Source organism: Schistocerca cancellata, chromosome 4 (assembly GCF_023864275.1).
Source record: "Schistocerca cancellata isolate TAMUIC-IGC-003103 chromosome 4, iqSchCanc2.1, whole genome shotgun sequence".
Taxonomy (NCBI): domain Eukaryota; kingdom Metazoa; phylum Arthropoda; class Insecta; order Orthoptera; family Acrididae; genus Schistocerca; species Schistocerca cancellata.
This window is the reverse complement of record NC_064629.1, coordinates 743964732-743978423: the sequence shown is the minus strand read 5'-3', so window position 1 is coordinate 743978423 and position 13692 is coordinate 743964732. Positions and strand designations below refer to the sequence as shown.

Sequence of the window (13692 nt, the reverse complement as noted above, 5' to 3'; positions counted from 1 at the left end):
GAGAGTGCCACGGCTATGATACTTGAATTGGGGTGGCAATTATTAAAACAAAGCCATTTTTGGTTGGGGCAGAATCTTCTTATGAAATTTCAGTCACCAAATTTCTCTTCAGAGGATGAAAATATTTTGTTGGCGCCCACCTACATAGGGAGGAACGATTATCGCAATAAAATAAATCAGAATTCACGCAGAAAGATTGTGTCCGTTTTTTTCGGCGCGCTGTTCGACAGTGGGACGGTAGAGAAACAACTTGAAGGTGGTTCGATGAAACCTCTGCCACGAACTTGACTGTGAACTGCAGAGTAATCATGCAGATGTAGATTCGCATAGCGCCTATTTCTAACACAGATGATGCTTCTCGGAGGGTATTATTAATGACAGGCATAATTTTTTTAATTTCCTTGGGCAGGTTCGAGATGGGTCACTGTGAGCACCGGTACAAAGAATACATGTCGGTTGATTGGCCTTCCCAAAGGTACCACTTCTCTGTGGCCCTGCGCAGGATACGCATCTTGTGTTACATCTGCACTGTTTGCTGCCACGTCCATATCCCAAACAATTACAGGATTGTAAGATGGAGGGTGCATACACGTCTACCAGACAACGAACTCAACGAACTATGGGAGCGCTGTGATATAAACGTCACAATACAAACTGGAGACGGCTTTGTTATCTTTTGCTCATTCTGGAATATATACACATCAAAAAAAGTTTTCTATCACATCAGTTCCTAGAGCTCCTGATGATAGGCGCTGACTGAGGATATTGTATCACAGACACTGTCCCTTTGACTGTTCACAGATGTCACTAAACCCGCCCAAAGATGCAAACAGCCATGCATGAGCAGCGCCCATTAGACGGAGGGGTCCGAAAGCCGATCAGTTCCAGTCATTCCACTAGGAAGGACGTACACGGCTCGTGTTGTCGGTAGTTCAACCGTGCCTAGACGGTCCGCGGTTCGATCGCGTGCGCGTTGTTACTTTGTGCCGGGAAGGGCTCTCAACAAGGGAAGTGTCCAGGCGTCTCAGAGTGAACCAAAGCGACGATGATCGGACATGGAGGAGATGCAGAGAGACAGGAACTGTCGATGACATGCTTCGCTCGGGCCACCAAGGGGCTACTACTGCAATGAATGACCGCTAGCTACGGATTATGGCTCGGAGGAACTCTGACAGCAACGCCACCATGTTGAATAATGCTTTTCGTACAGCCACAGGACGTCTTGTTACGACTCAAACTGCGCGCAATAGGCTGCATGATCGCAACTCCACTCCCGACGTCCATGGCGAGGTCCATCTTTGCAACCACGACACCATGCAGAGCGGTACAGGGGGCCCAACAACATGCCGAACTGACCGCTCAGGATTGGCATCAAGTTCTCTTCACCGATGAGTGTCGCATATGCCTTCAACCAGACAATCGTTGGAGACGTGTTTGGAGGCAACCCGGTCAGACTGAACACTTAGACACACTGTCCAGCGAGTCAAGCAAGGTAGAGGTTCCCTGCTGTTTTGGGGTGGAATTGTGTGGGGTCGACGTACGCCGCTGGTGGACATAGAAGTCTGTACGATACGTGAATGCCATACTCCGACGGATAGTGCAACCATATCGGCAACATATTGGCGAGGAAGTCGTCTTCATGGACGATAATGCGTGCCCCCATCGTACACATCTTGTGAATGACTTTCTTCAGGATAACTACATGGCTCGACTACAGTAGCCAGCATGTTCTCCAAATGAGCGCTATCGAACATGCCTGGGATAGATTGAAAAGGGCTGTTTATGGACGACGTGACCCAGCAACTACTCTGAGGGATCTACACCGAATCGCCGCTGAGGTGTGGGACAATCTCGACCAGCAGTGTCTTGATGAACTTACGGATAGTATTCCACGACGATTACAGGCATGAATCAATGCAAAAGGACGTGCTACTGGGTATTAGAGGTACCGGTGTGCACTGCAATGTGGACCACCACCTCTGAAGGTCTCGCTGTATGGTGGTACAACATGCAATATGTGGTTTCATGAGCAATAAAAAGGGCGGAAATGATGTTTATGTTGATCTCTATTCCAATTTTCTGAACAGGTTCCAGAACTCTCGGAACCGAGGTGATGAAAATTTTTTTTGATGTTTGTAATTTTACTAAATCAGCTGATGGTTATAACTTCGCACCAACTCGTCATTTTCGTTATTGATCCGTTTCAAAATTATTGATGACGCCTTGCTTACTAGGAAGAACTTTTGACTGCAGGCCTCCAAATTCGCTCTGCTAAGAAACAGTGTGGTACGAAGGCACTGGCCGTTAATCCTGACAGTGTCAGTTTTAACACGGTTTTTCCCTGCCGCCATAACATTGATTATGTGCTCGAATAATGACTGGAAGCCCCGACTAATCAGTTTTCCTACTGTCATAGTGTGGAACCTGCTTATGTTTCTGTCTCTATCTTCAGAAAACAAGATTAAACGCTGTCTGTCCGTACATTGCGTAGAAGTTAGGAGTGCGACTTTCACGTTGGTGGGTGACGGTTCGTTTTCGTGTGGCGTTGACACGTAGCACTTCCTCCATTTCGTACCGTCGGTCGTATCGTCCTTCCGCCTCTGAGCGGTGCCGTTGGCGTTTCTGCGAGAGCCGCAGGTCAATCACTGCGGCCGAATCGACAGGTGGAGCGTGTCGGTGTGGGTCTGCGTTGTGGGACGCGACAACTGCGTCGCTACTCACTTCACTGATGGGTGCACGAAATGCTTTCGTATCGATTGCGACACTATGCCGCTGATTTGGGCGGGAAGGGGGGGGGGGGGGGAGGGCGCAATCATCGACGTCCACGGTGGTGATCGCAGTGTAGCAAAAATCTTGAAGATTCGGCAGAGCCAACACAACTAGAATAAATACAAGGGTATTCCCAAAAGCAAGGTCTCCCATTTTTTATAAGTACATAGACCTGTTTATTTCTACAATGGTTTACATCAGTTTACAGCATGAACATTTAGCTATTTTTCGGCATAATCACAATTTCTGTCGACGCGTTTTTGTAGACGCAGTGGCAGTTTTTTTTTTTATGCCCATGTCATACCAGTTCGCCGCCATGCTGTTCAGAAAGTTATGTAGCTCTTCTTTCACCTCGTCGTCGGAGCTGAATCGCTTTCCGGCCAAATGTTATTTTAACTTAGTGAATAGATCATAGTCACTGGACGCGAAGTCAGGACTATGGGGTGGGTGGGTGATTATGTTTCACTGAAACTGTTGCAGGAGAGCAACGGTTTGCCGAGCGATGTCATGGAGAATGTGTACGCCCTTACTAAACATTCCTCTTCTCCGATTCTGAATTACCAGTTTGAGTTTTTTCAGAGTCTCACAGTACCTGTCAGCGTTAATTGTGGTTCCAGCGATTCAGCTAAGACGACGAGGTGAAAGAAGATGTTTGTAACTTTCTGAATAGCATGGCAGCGAGCTGGTATGACATGGGCATAAAAAACTGCCACAGCGTCTACAAAAGTGCATCGACAGAAATGGTCGTTATGTAGAAAAATAGCTAAATTTTCAAGCTGTAAACTGATGTAAACCATTGTAGAAATAAACTGGTATATATACTTACAAAAAATAGGAGACCTTATGTGGTGTGCGTACTGTAAGACCTTCAGTACACACACCATCAGATTATTTGACTTGTCGCTCTAACGAAGAAGGCGAGTGTCAGCAATATGTCTCGTGGTCTTATCGTGGTGTGTTTATCTTCTGCCGTTAGGTCAGACGATAGAAATGCCACTTGCACGCTTAGAGTAGCAGATTGACGTTGACCAACTTTAAACAGAACTTGATTAATTTTCACACACATTTATTAAAATAATAACAAGCATAAAAATTACTTAACTTTGTTCTGTATGCTATTTACAATTGACAATCTGAAGTTCCTTTGGTATTGATACGTTAATCTTATCCTCACGTATATCTCTGAAACTTGAAAAGTGTCTATACATTTATCTTCATGGCTATGTACAGGAATATGGTAATCTTATTAGGTGCAGACTGAAACTTGACTTTGGACTGGTACAGACAAATGTAGAACTCGTACAGACTGGTACAGACTAATGCAGACTGGTACAGACTGGTGCAGACAAATGCAGACTGACTAATCGGAGGTCTGTACACTCGTTATAATACCTCGCGCGTTCATGTACCACTGCGTGGATGTGATCTGCGAGGAGAAAAGGTTCTACGTTAGCAGCAATCTCATTGGCTACGTTACTTATTAATACGCGGATCGGCGGAAGCACAATTTGGTCCGTCTCTATGGCAGCGCCATCTCGTAGTGCGGAGACGGACGAGCGCTGCGCCTGCGCTGTTGTGCTTAGCGGGGCGCGCTCTAGTGGGAAAGTTGTGTACGCGCTTACTACGCGGAACTATGTACACAACACCTTACTTTTGGGATTACCCTCGTACAATGAAGTGTTTACACCGTGCGTGCATTTCATTCGCACGAATGGCACAACAGCAGCCCCCTTTGCACAACTGTTCCCTGTGCTGCCCATCTGCAGGCGCCAACTAATTCGATGCGACAATAACGGAGTGGAGTCAAACGGAGGATTAACGGCGGAAAATGGTTCCGAGCACTATGGGACTTCACATCTGAGGTCATCAGTCCCCTAGAACTGATAACTACTTAAACCTAACTAACCTAAGGACATCAAACACATCCATGCCCGAAGCAGGATTCGAACCTGCGACCGTAGCGGTCGCGCGGTTCCAGACTGAAGCGGTGGAACTCGAGGACTGTACGATGTACGGGTGCAAGCTCCAAATATAAGGACTCGGCAAACCACTAGCCAGTTTCTCTTTTAACATTGGGACACTGATAAGATGCAGAGCTGTACTCACGAGTGGCGCCCGCGTGGTGGCGTGCTCGTCGTCGCTGGCGTGGCCGTCGAGGCGTCGGCGAGCCGTGCTCTCGTCCAGGGACATGCCTTGCCGCCGGTGCTCCTTCCTTTCGCCAGCTGCAACAGAAACACACTCGCTATACTGCCCGCACCCTTCACTACACCTCACAGGCACGGAGTAGAGGTTTCACGGTAACCACTACCAATCGAGATTCGTTGCTGAGCTCACGCCGGGTGCTGTCCGTCCGTTTAAAAGAACACTGCTGTCACTGCAGAGCGCTGTAGCAGGTATAGAACTGATACTGATCGGCCACGGGATCTCCACCGCTGACGTCAGTGGCGGCGGTCGAGTGGTGTATATTAGCCAGTTGCTCGTAATTCATCGATGCCGCAGACTCATCATAGAATGGCAAGAAGGAGATATCTCGTCCGGAGGTGCCCGCCACGACGCCGCGACTGACGTTGCCACAGTTATTGGTGTATCGACGCAGGAATGGAGGAATGGGGTACCACTCTCAGCTATGTAATGTGGCATAACAACGGTGGTCGTAAAGAGATCCCAAGTGGCAGGGACACGAGACAACGGTCTCACTCCATCAATTAAAATGTGTTTGAAACCCGATAGCTATTGTTGTTGTTTGTGAATGGAGGTCCATTTCAACCAGTTTCCAAACGTACAGGGTGGTCCATTGATAGTGGCCGGGACAAATATCTCACGAAATAAGCATCAAAGGAAAAAACTACAAAGAACTAAACTCCTCGAGCTTGAAGGGGGAAACCAGATGGCGCTATGGTTGGCCCGCTAGATGGCGCTGCCATAGGTCAAACGGATATCAACTGCGTTTTTTAAAAATAGGAACCCCCATTTTTTAATACATGTTCGTGTAGTACGTAAAGAAATATAAATGTTTTAGTTGGACCACTTTTTTCGCTGTGTGATAGATAGCGCTGTAATAGTCACAAACGTATAAGTACGTGGTATCACGTAACATTCCGCCACTGCGGACGGTACTTGCTTCGTGATACATTACCCGTGTTAAAATGGACCGTTTACCAATTGCGGAAAAGGTCGATATCGTGTTGATGTGTGGCTATTGTGATCAAAATGCCCAACGGGCGTGAGCTATGTATGGTGCTCGGTGTCCTGGACGACATCATCCAAGTGTCCGGACCGTTCGCCGACTAGTTACGTTAATTAAGGAAACAGGAAGTGTTTAGCCACATGTGAAACGCCAACCACGACCTGATGCCCAAGTAGGTGTTTTAGCTGCTGTCGCGGCTAATCCGCACATCAGTAGCAGACAAATTGCGCGAGAATCGGGAATCTCAAAACAGTCGGTGTGGAGAATGCTAAATCAACATCGATTGCGCCCGTACCATATTTCTATGCACCAGGAATTGCATGGCGACGACTTTGAACGTCGTGTACAGTTCTGCCACTGGGCACAAGAGAAATTACGGGACGATGACAGATTTTTTGCACGCGTTCTATTTAGCGACGAAGCGTCATTCACCAACAGCTGGTACGTAAACCAGCATAATATGCACTATTGGGCAACGGAAAATCCACGATGGCTGCGACAATTGGAACATCAGCGACCTTGGCCGGTTAATGTATGTTGCGGTATTATGGGAGGAAGGATAACTCGCCCCCATTTTATCGATGGCAATCTGAATGGTGCAATCTATGCTGATTTCCTACGTAATGTTCTAACGATGTTAATAGAAGATGTTTCACTGCATGACAGACTGGCGATGTACTTTCAACAAGATGGATGTCCGGCACTAAGCTCGCGTGCGGTTGAAGCAGTATTGAATAGCATATTTCATGACAGGTGGATTGGTCGTCGAAGCACCATACCATGGCCAGTACGTTCACCGGATCTGACGTCCCCGGATTTCTTTCTGTGGGGAAATTTGAAGGATATTTGCTATCGTGATCCACCGAAAACGCCTGACAACATGCGTCAGCGCATTGTCAATGCATGTGCGAACACTACGGAAGGCGAACTACTCACTGTTGAGAGGAATGTCGTTACACGTATTGCCAAATGCGTTAAGGTTAACGGACGTCATTTTGAGCATTTATTGCATTAATGTGGTATTTACAGGTAATCACGCTGTAACAGCATGCGTTCTCAGAAATGATAAGTTCACAAAGGTACATGTATCACATTGGAACAACCGAAATAAAATGTTCAAAGGTACCTACGTTCTGTATTTTAATTTAAAAAATCTACCTGTTACCAACTGTTCGTCTAAAATTGTGAGCCATGTGTTTGTGACTATTACAGCGCCATCTATCACAAAGCGAAAAAAGTGATTCAACTAAAAAATTCATATTTCTTTACGTAATACAAGAATATGTAATAAAAAATGGGGGTTCCTATTTTAAAAAACGCAGTTGATACCGTTTGACCTATGGCAGTGCCATCTAGCGGGCCAACCATAGCACCATCTGGTTTCCCCCTTCAAGCTAGACAAGTTTCGTTCTTTGTCAAATGCTCCGACCTGTAACGATGTATGGCGGATGCAGTTCGAGCGGCAGTTGGTTCTTTCGTGTTAAGGGACGACATGAGCCCGCATCAGCCTATTAGCATTTACCACTGTGCTATAAAGCTAGCAGCACAGGATCCCCGATCGCAGTCGTGTTCTGAGTGTGCTCTCATACTGTTCGCTTTACTCATTGTTCTTTGGTTCCTTATACTGGTACGACTAGATTCTCTATTTTGCTCACTCTCTGGCCTCATCATTGTGCCGTACTGTCTTCATTGTCCATCCATCGCTGTCGTTGTCTTTCTGTTGTTTTTTGTGACTGACCGTCAACACCATTGGCAGGTCGGCCAGTGTTTCCTGGTTGTGTCCGATTCCAATTGCTGTAAGACAAAGTACCAAATTGGAAAGAGTTTCGTTACTCTGTACATAATGCCCCTTTGCTTGGAGTCTGTGACAGTTGTGTCATGTGTCTGTTGAGTGCAGACAACTAACACAACTAACACATGTGTATAGTGTGGAATCTCGTTTATATTGTATACGATGAAAGATGGGAGAGGATGAAACCCATTGCGCGCATATATATAATTCCTCTCCGACAGTACCGACTCATCCAACAGATGGATCACTATCAATACTGTCACATGACTTCATTCTACAAGACACTGAGGAGAGGTTTGACACTTAATCCAGAACATTGGTGCCAAGTGCGGTGATCAGGACCCCTACACCATCACATTTTCTCCCTTGCCTGCCACACAGTGACAGTGAAAATTTATTGCACGACCAGGATATGAACCCTACCATTGGGTAGAGAGCCACTGTACATAAACAGGGAGGAAATGGGGGAGTGTATATGTGATAATGGAAAACAACAGAACTGCTTTCCTTCCGCTGATCTCATTGTACTGTTTACCTCTAGTGCAGCTAAACTTCAAAAACTCACAGAAGGTCTTAATAGAGCAGGTTTGAAAACAGGCCTGCATATCAGTTACACTAAGACTAAAACAGTGTACAGTCAACACATCCTAGACAAAATAGCGCAAATTAACAATGCAGTCGCAGGTCCAGTTGTACTTAGGACAGTTGAAGGAGTCGACTGCGTGGAAAGCAAAAGAAACGAATCCGTACATATTATAAAAGTGTATGTATGTTCCACATCTCCTCCTAAACCGCTGGATAGATATCAACCAAACTTGGAACACATATCAGTTACTGTCTGAAAAGAACCACTCTGGGGTGAAAACCACATACTTCTCAAAAGGGTGAGGTTGGGGCTGAGAATGAAATGTAGCTCACAACGCGCCAATGACCAGACGATATTCATCCAGTATTTGAGAATGAGAGCACTTAGTGACTAGCAGCTAACATTAAACATAATTTCAAACCTTCGTGAGACTTTTCCTCGCTGACACTACCCAAAAAATGATGAAAGGAGAAAAGTTCATTGGTTACTTGAGTTCACGCCTTTAAACTTTTAATTTATTATTTCTTTACCACTAACTCTATTTGCAACGCATTTTTCATAAAGTATTTACATACCACTAAATGTACTTGCAAAAATATATCATTGGACGACACATAGTTCAGGAGATTTGACGTCATAAAAATTGAGCTGCGTGAAAACGAAACCACAGGACGAAATTCGCTAGAGATACAACTAACATATTGGCACAAATATGTTTGAAATATATATATGACAAGTGTGCACACAGGGAAAGACAAGAGTAAAACGCCGTTCCTAAACCCTCGGATCGATTTCAGCTGAATGTCGTCCACATATCAATTACTACCTGGAAAGAACTACTGTGGAGGGGAGGGGGCTAAGAAGCAGCAACCTGCTACTGGGGTGTGGGTGATAATTTGGAGAGAGGAGAGGGAAGGAGGACATGTATGGAGAAAGAGGGGGGAAGGAGGGGACGGCAAAGAAAGGGAGGAGAATGTGGTGAACAGAAAGGGGGGGGGGGGTGGCCAGAACGGGAAGAGGAGGAAAAGGGCAGAGGAAGGGGAGAGTAGGAGGTGGACAGAGAAAGGAAAGAGGAGGAGATTGACAAAGAGAGCAGGAGTAAGAGATGGACAGAGAAAGGGAAGAGGAGAAAATGGAGAAGGAGAGAGTAGGAGGTGGACAGAGAAAGGAAAGATGAGGAGATTGACAAAGAGAGGGGGAGTGTGAGATGGGCAGCAAAATGGGAGGGGAGGAGGAAATGGACAAAGAGAATGGGGAGGAGGAGATGGGCAGTGGGGAATGAGCAGATGAACAGAGGGCGGAGGAACAGATGGACAGAGAGAGGGAGAAGGTGAAGCCGGACTAAAAGAAGACTGGAATAAATACATGCTGGACTGGGTACTCAACTAATAGCAGAATAAAAATTGCCTAGAATGCTTTTGGTAAAGGAAACAGAGTTTTCAAAATTAATTTACTGATGTAACACTTGCAATACATAATAAAATAAGCGTATGTTTCAATGGAAAAGATCAACCTATGAGACATTCGACGATTCCAATTAACAAAATATAATTTCCACTTCGGCCTTTGGCAGCTCACTATCGCGTAGTTATTCCAAAAGGCGACTACGATTTCCTTCCCTGTTCTTCACTAATAACAGCGACATTGAGCGCCCTCCGAAAAACAACACAGCAAGCTGACAGGGTCGCTTTGGCGGTGCATCCGAGAACGTTAAATTCCCAAACAGCATGGACGGCAACCAGTTGAGCGAAGTGCTTCCGACGCTAGGCAAACGCCTCACCTTTGAAAGATAATTACGGTGTTTACTCTCTTTGCGAGCCTCTGGTAGTTGAACGTGAGGATGTGGCTCCGGTTGTCTTTCCCCTTGCAGTGAAAGTGTCCTGTATTGTCCTTCAGAGGAAACGAACGCTAAGCTGATTTAGTTGATCGGCTTACAGAGAAAGAAGTCGCCGGTACAGAAATGGCTGGAAAAACATCATTCAAACTGACAGTTGATTTCTGCATCATTGTTGTACTGCCGACTAGCAAAGCTAGAGAGCTCCAGGTCTTGCAGCTGGTTTTAAATATCTGTGCTCTTCTTTTAGTAACCAGAGCAACCAGAGTCCACGTTATCTGGAAGAAAAGAACTTGGTGGTACTGTGTTGGCAAATAACTATTTTAAATTTTAGAGCTGTACAGTTTTTACTTGACGATCTCAGTCGTTGAAAGACGATTCTCTACCAAATTTTGTGACCAGTGTGTCAGAAGATGTACTTTTCACGCCGTACCGTTAGCCGAGTGGTCTAGGGCGCTGCAGTCATGGACTGTGCGGCTGGTCCCGGCGGAGGTTCGAGTCCTCCCTCGCGCATGGGTGTGTGTGTTTGTCCTTAGTATAATTTAGGTTAAGTAGTGTGTAAGCATAGGAACTGATGACCTAAGCAGTTAAGTCCCATAAGATTTCACACACATTTTAACATTTTTGAACAGCGTACCGCCATGCAGTTGCTTTCCATGCCATGTTATCCCTAACAGCAAAATAAGACAGAAACGCTGACGATTCGTACGCCGCCGCAGCCGCAAGAGTACTTTCGTCACAGCGCAATGCCGCTCGGCCCGTAGCTATGCAGTGCAGTGCAGTGGACGAAATGGCTCTAAGAATTATGGGACTCAACATCTGAGGTCATCAGTCCCCTAGACTTAGAACTACTTAAACCTAACTAACCTAAGGACAACACACACATCCATGCCCGAGGCAGGATTCGAACCTGCGACCGTAGCAGCAGCGCGGTTCCGGACTGAAGCGCCTAGAACCGCTCGGTCACAGCGGCCGGCTGCAGTGCAGTGAAAGTAACACGCACTGATAGGGCAGAACAGTATCACCAGCGACCTTCTATCGATATAAACCCGCCCAGGCGATAGCAACGTCACCTGGAGAGGAACGACCGATAGCCACACGCACGGTGCATGTAGTATCAGTGAGCGTGCTGTCCGTGTGTAGAGCGGAGAAGGCGCGCGATCTATCTGAGTGTGACCGAGGGCAGGTTGTGATAGTCCACAGGCTCGGCGCTAGTATTTCGCAAACTGCACGACTTGTCGAATGTTCGAGAAGTGCTGTGATGAGTGTCTTCAACACGTGGTGAAACCACGTCCAGACGTCGTGGGGTTGAGGGACCACCCCTCATTACATATGTCGCACGTCGTAGGCTGGGCAGACTGATACAACATGACAGGTGGCGAACCGTGGCAGAAGTAACATCAGACTTTAATGCTGGCAGAACGTAAGTGTGTCTGAACACACAGTGCACCGAACACTCCTAAGACTGGGCCTCCGCAGCCGACGACCCGTGAGTGTTCCAATGTGAACACCACGACATTGGCAACTCCGACTTAAATGGGCACGTGACCATCGGCACTGGATATTGGCGCAATGGCAGAGTGTTACATGGTCTGATGAATTCCGATACCTTCTCCATCATGCCGATGGCGGGGCGTAAATCCGTCGTCTTCCAGGGGAACGGCTCCTTGACACCTGTACGGCGGGACGGAGACAAGCTGGCGGCGGCTCCATTACGCTCTGGAGAACATTCATGCGAGCATCCGTGCGTCCAGTGGAGCTCGTGCAAAGCACCATGACGACCAAGGAGTATCGTACACTGGTTGCAGACCTCGTACACGCGTTAATCACGATAATGTTTGGCCGCAGCTCGTGGTCGTGCGGTAGCGTTCTCGCTTCCCGCACCCGGCTTCCCGGGTTCGATTCGCGGCGGGGTCAGGGATTTTCTCTGCCTCGTGATGCCTGGGTGTTGTGTGATGTCCTTAGGTTAGTTAGGTTTAAGTAGTTCTAGGGGACTGATGACCATAGATGTTAAGTCCCATAGTGCTCAGGGCCATTTGAGCTACGATAATGTTTCCCGACGACATTGGCCTTTTTCAACAAGATAATGAGCCATGTCGCAAGACCAAGTGTCTGATGGAGTAGTTCGAATAACATAGTGGAGAGTTCCTATTTATGTGGTGGCCCACCACCTCGCCAAATCTGAATCCGATCGAACACATCTGGAATGTGACTGAACGAGGCGTCAAGCTCATCGCCAGTGTCAGCTTCCTCTAGCCACCTACCAAGGCCTGAAAGCTTCCATGCCGCTGTTACCCGTGCCAAAGATGGACATACAGGCTATTAGGTAGGTGGCCATAATGTTCTGGCTGATCAGTGCATACATGTTGTCATCCTGAGGGCATAGATTGTTTTCCAGCTAAGTATTCTAGGCCGGCTAGTGTGGCCGAGCGGTTCTAGGCGCTATAGTCTGGAACCGCGCGACCGCTACGGTCGCAGGTTCGAATCCTGCCTCGGGCATGGATATGTGTGATGTCCTTAAGTTAGTTAGGTTTAAGTAGTTCTAAGTTCTAGGGGACTGATGACCTCAGAAGTTAAGTCCCATAGTGCTCAGAGCCATTTGAACCATTTTTTTAAATATTCTATCTTGTTCAAGTTTTAATAAAATGACCTAATATTCTGTGCGTGTTGTTGTATCTAATAGACCTCCTCCAGAAGGAATTCTAGGCTTGCTAGGACCACCACAGCGCGGATGCCAATGTCTCAAGTGGTTTTCTCGTCCGGCACTACATACTACTCGTACACGTTTCGTTGCGTCTATATAGACCGTCTGTATTCATTAATAAAAAATAAACACCTGTGATCCGGAATTTTCACTGTCCAGAGTAGTGTGTACTGCTATGAAGCTTCCTAGCAGATTAGAACTGTGTGGCGTACCGGGAATCGAACCTAGTTCCTTTGCCTTTCGCGGGAACGTGCTTCACCGACTGAGCTATCAAAGCATGACTTGCAATCCGCCCTCAGAACTTCGTCAGTACCTTTCCCGATACCTTCCTTACTTCACAGATCGCTCACATACCTTCCTTTCATGGAAGAAAGGATACTGCGGAAAATTGGCTTAGCCACAGCCTACGGATTGTTTCCAGAATTCCAGATTCGAGAACTAATCCAGTATATAGTTTAGATGTCAGGAAGATATGAAATTTGTTAGCAGGATCTATACAATTTCTTCCTTTATCTCTCATCTTGTAGGCCATATTTAAAACAGAAGAAAGTAACCCCTTCGGGATCATCCATTTTACCCTCAAATCCAATACGTAGTGACAAGCGAACAGTTGCTGCTGTTGTTTGACCAGTTACACCGATCAAACGACTTAAAGGAATATTAGAGTTTTATAGCGGTCTGCCTGCGCTCCGCGGTGTTAACCGCAGTTCGACAGCAATTTATTTAAAAAAAGTTAATGCCGAAACTCACTATCAACATGTTAAACAAAAGTTACTTCTTGGTCCCCAGCAAAACCGCGCGAAATCTGCAAGCCACAAAA

General features: G+C 46.6%; 1 protein-coding gene across 1 annotated transcript in view; it reads right to left on the bottom strand.

Annotated features, from left to right (window-relative positions):
- The window catches only part of LOC126184555 (sodium-dependent transporter bedraggled), a 745492-nt gene that overhangs the window by 463235 nt on the left and 268565 nt on the right, over positions 1-13692 (bottom strand). The window contains exon 3 of the mRNA XM_049926982.1: positions 4876-4991. Coding sequence (XP_049782939.1) covers positions 4876-4959 — 84 coding nt within the window. The 5' untranslated portion in view covers positions 4960-4991. The remainder of the gene's footprint in view (positions 1-4875; positions 4992-13692) is intronic.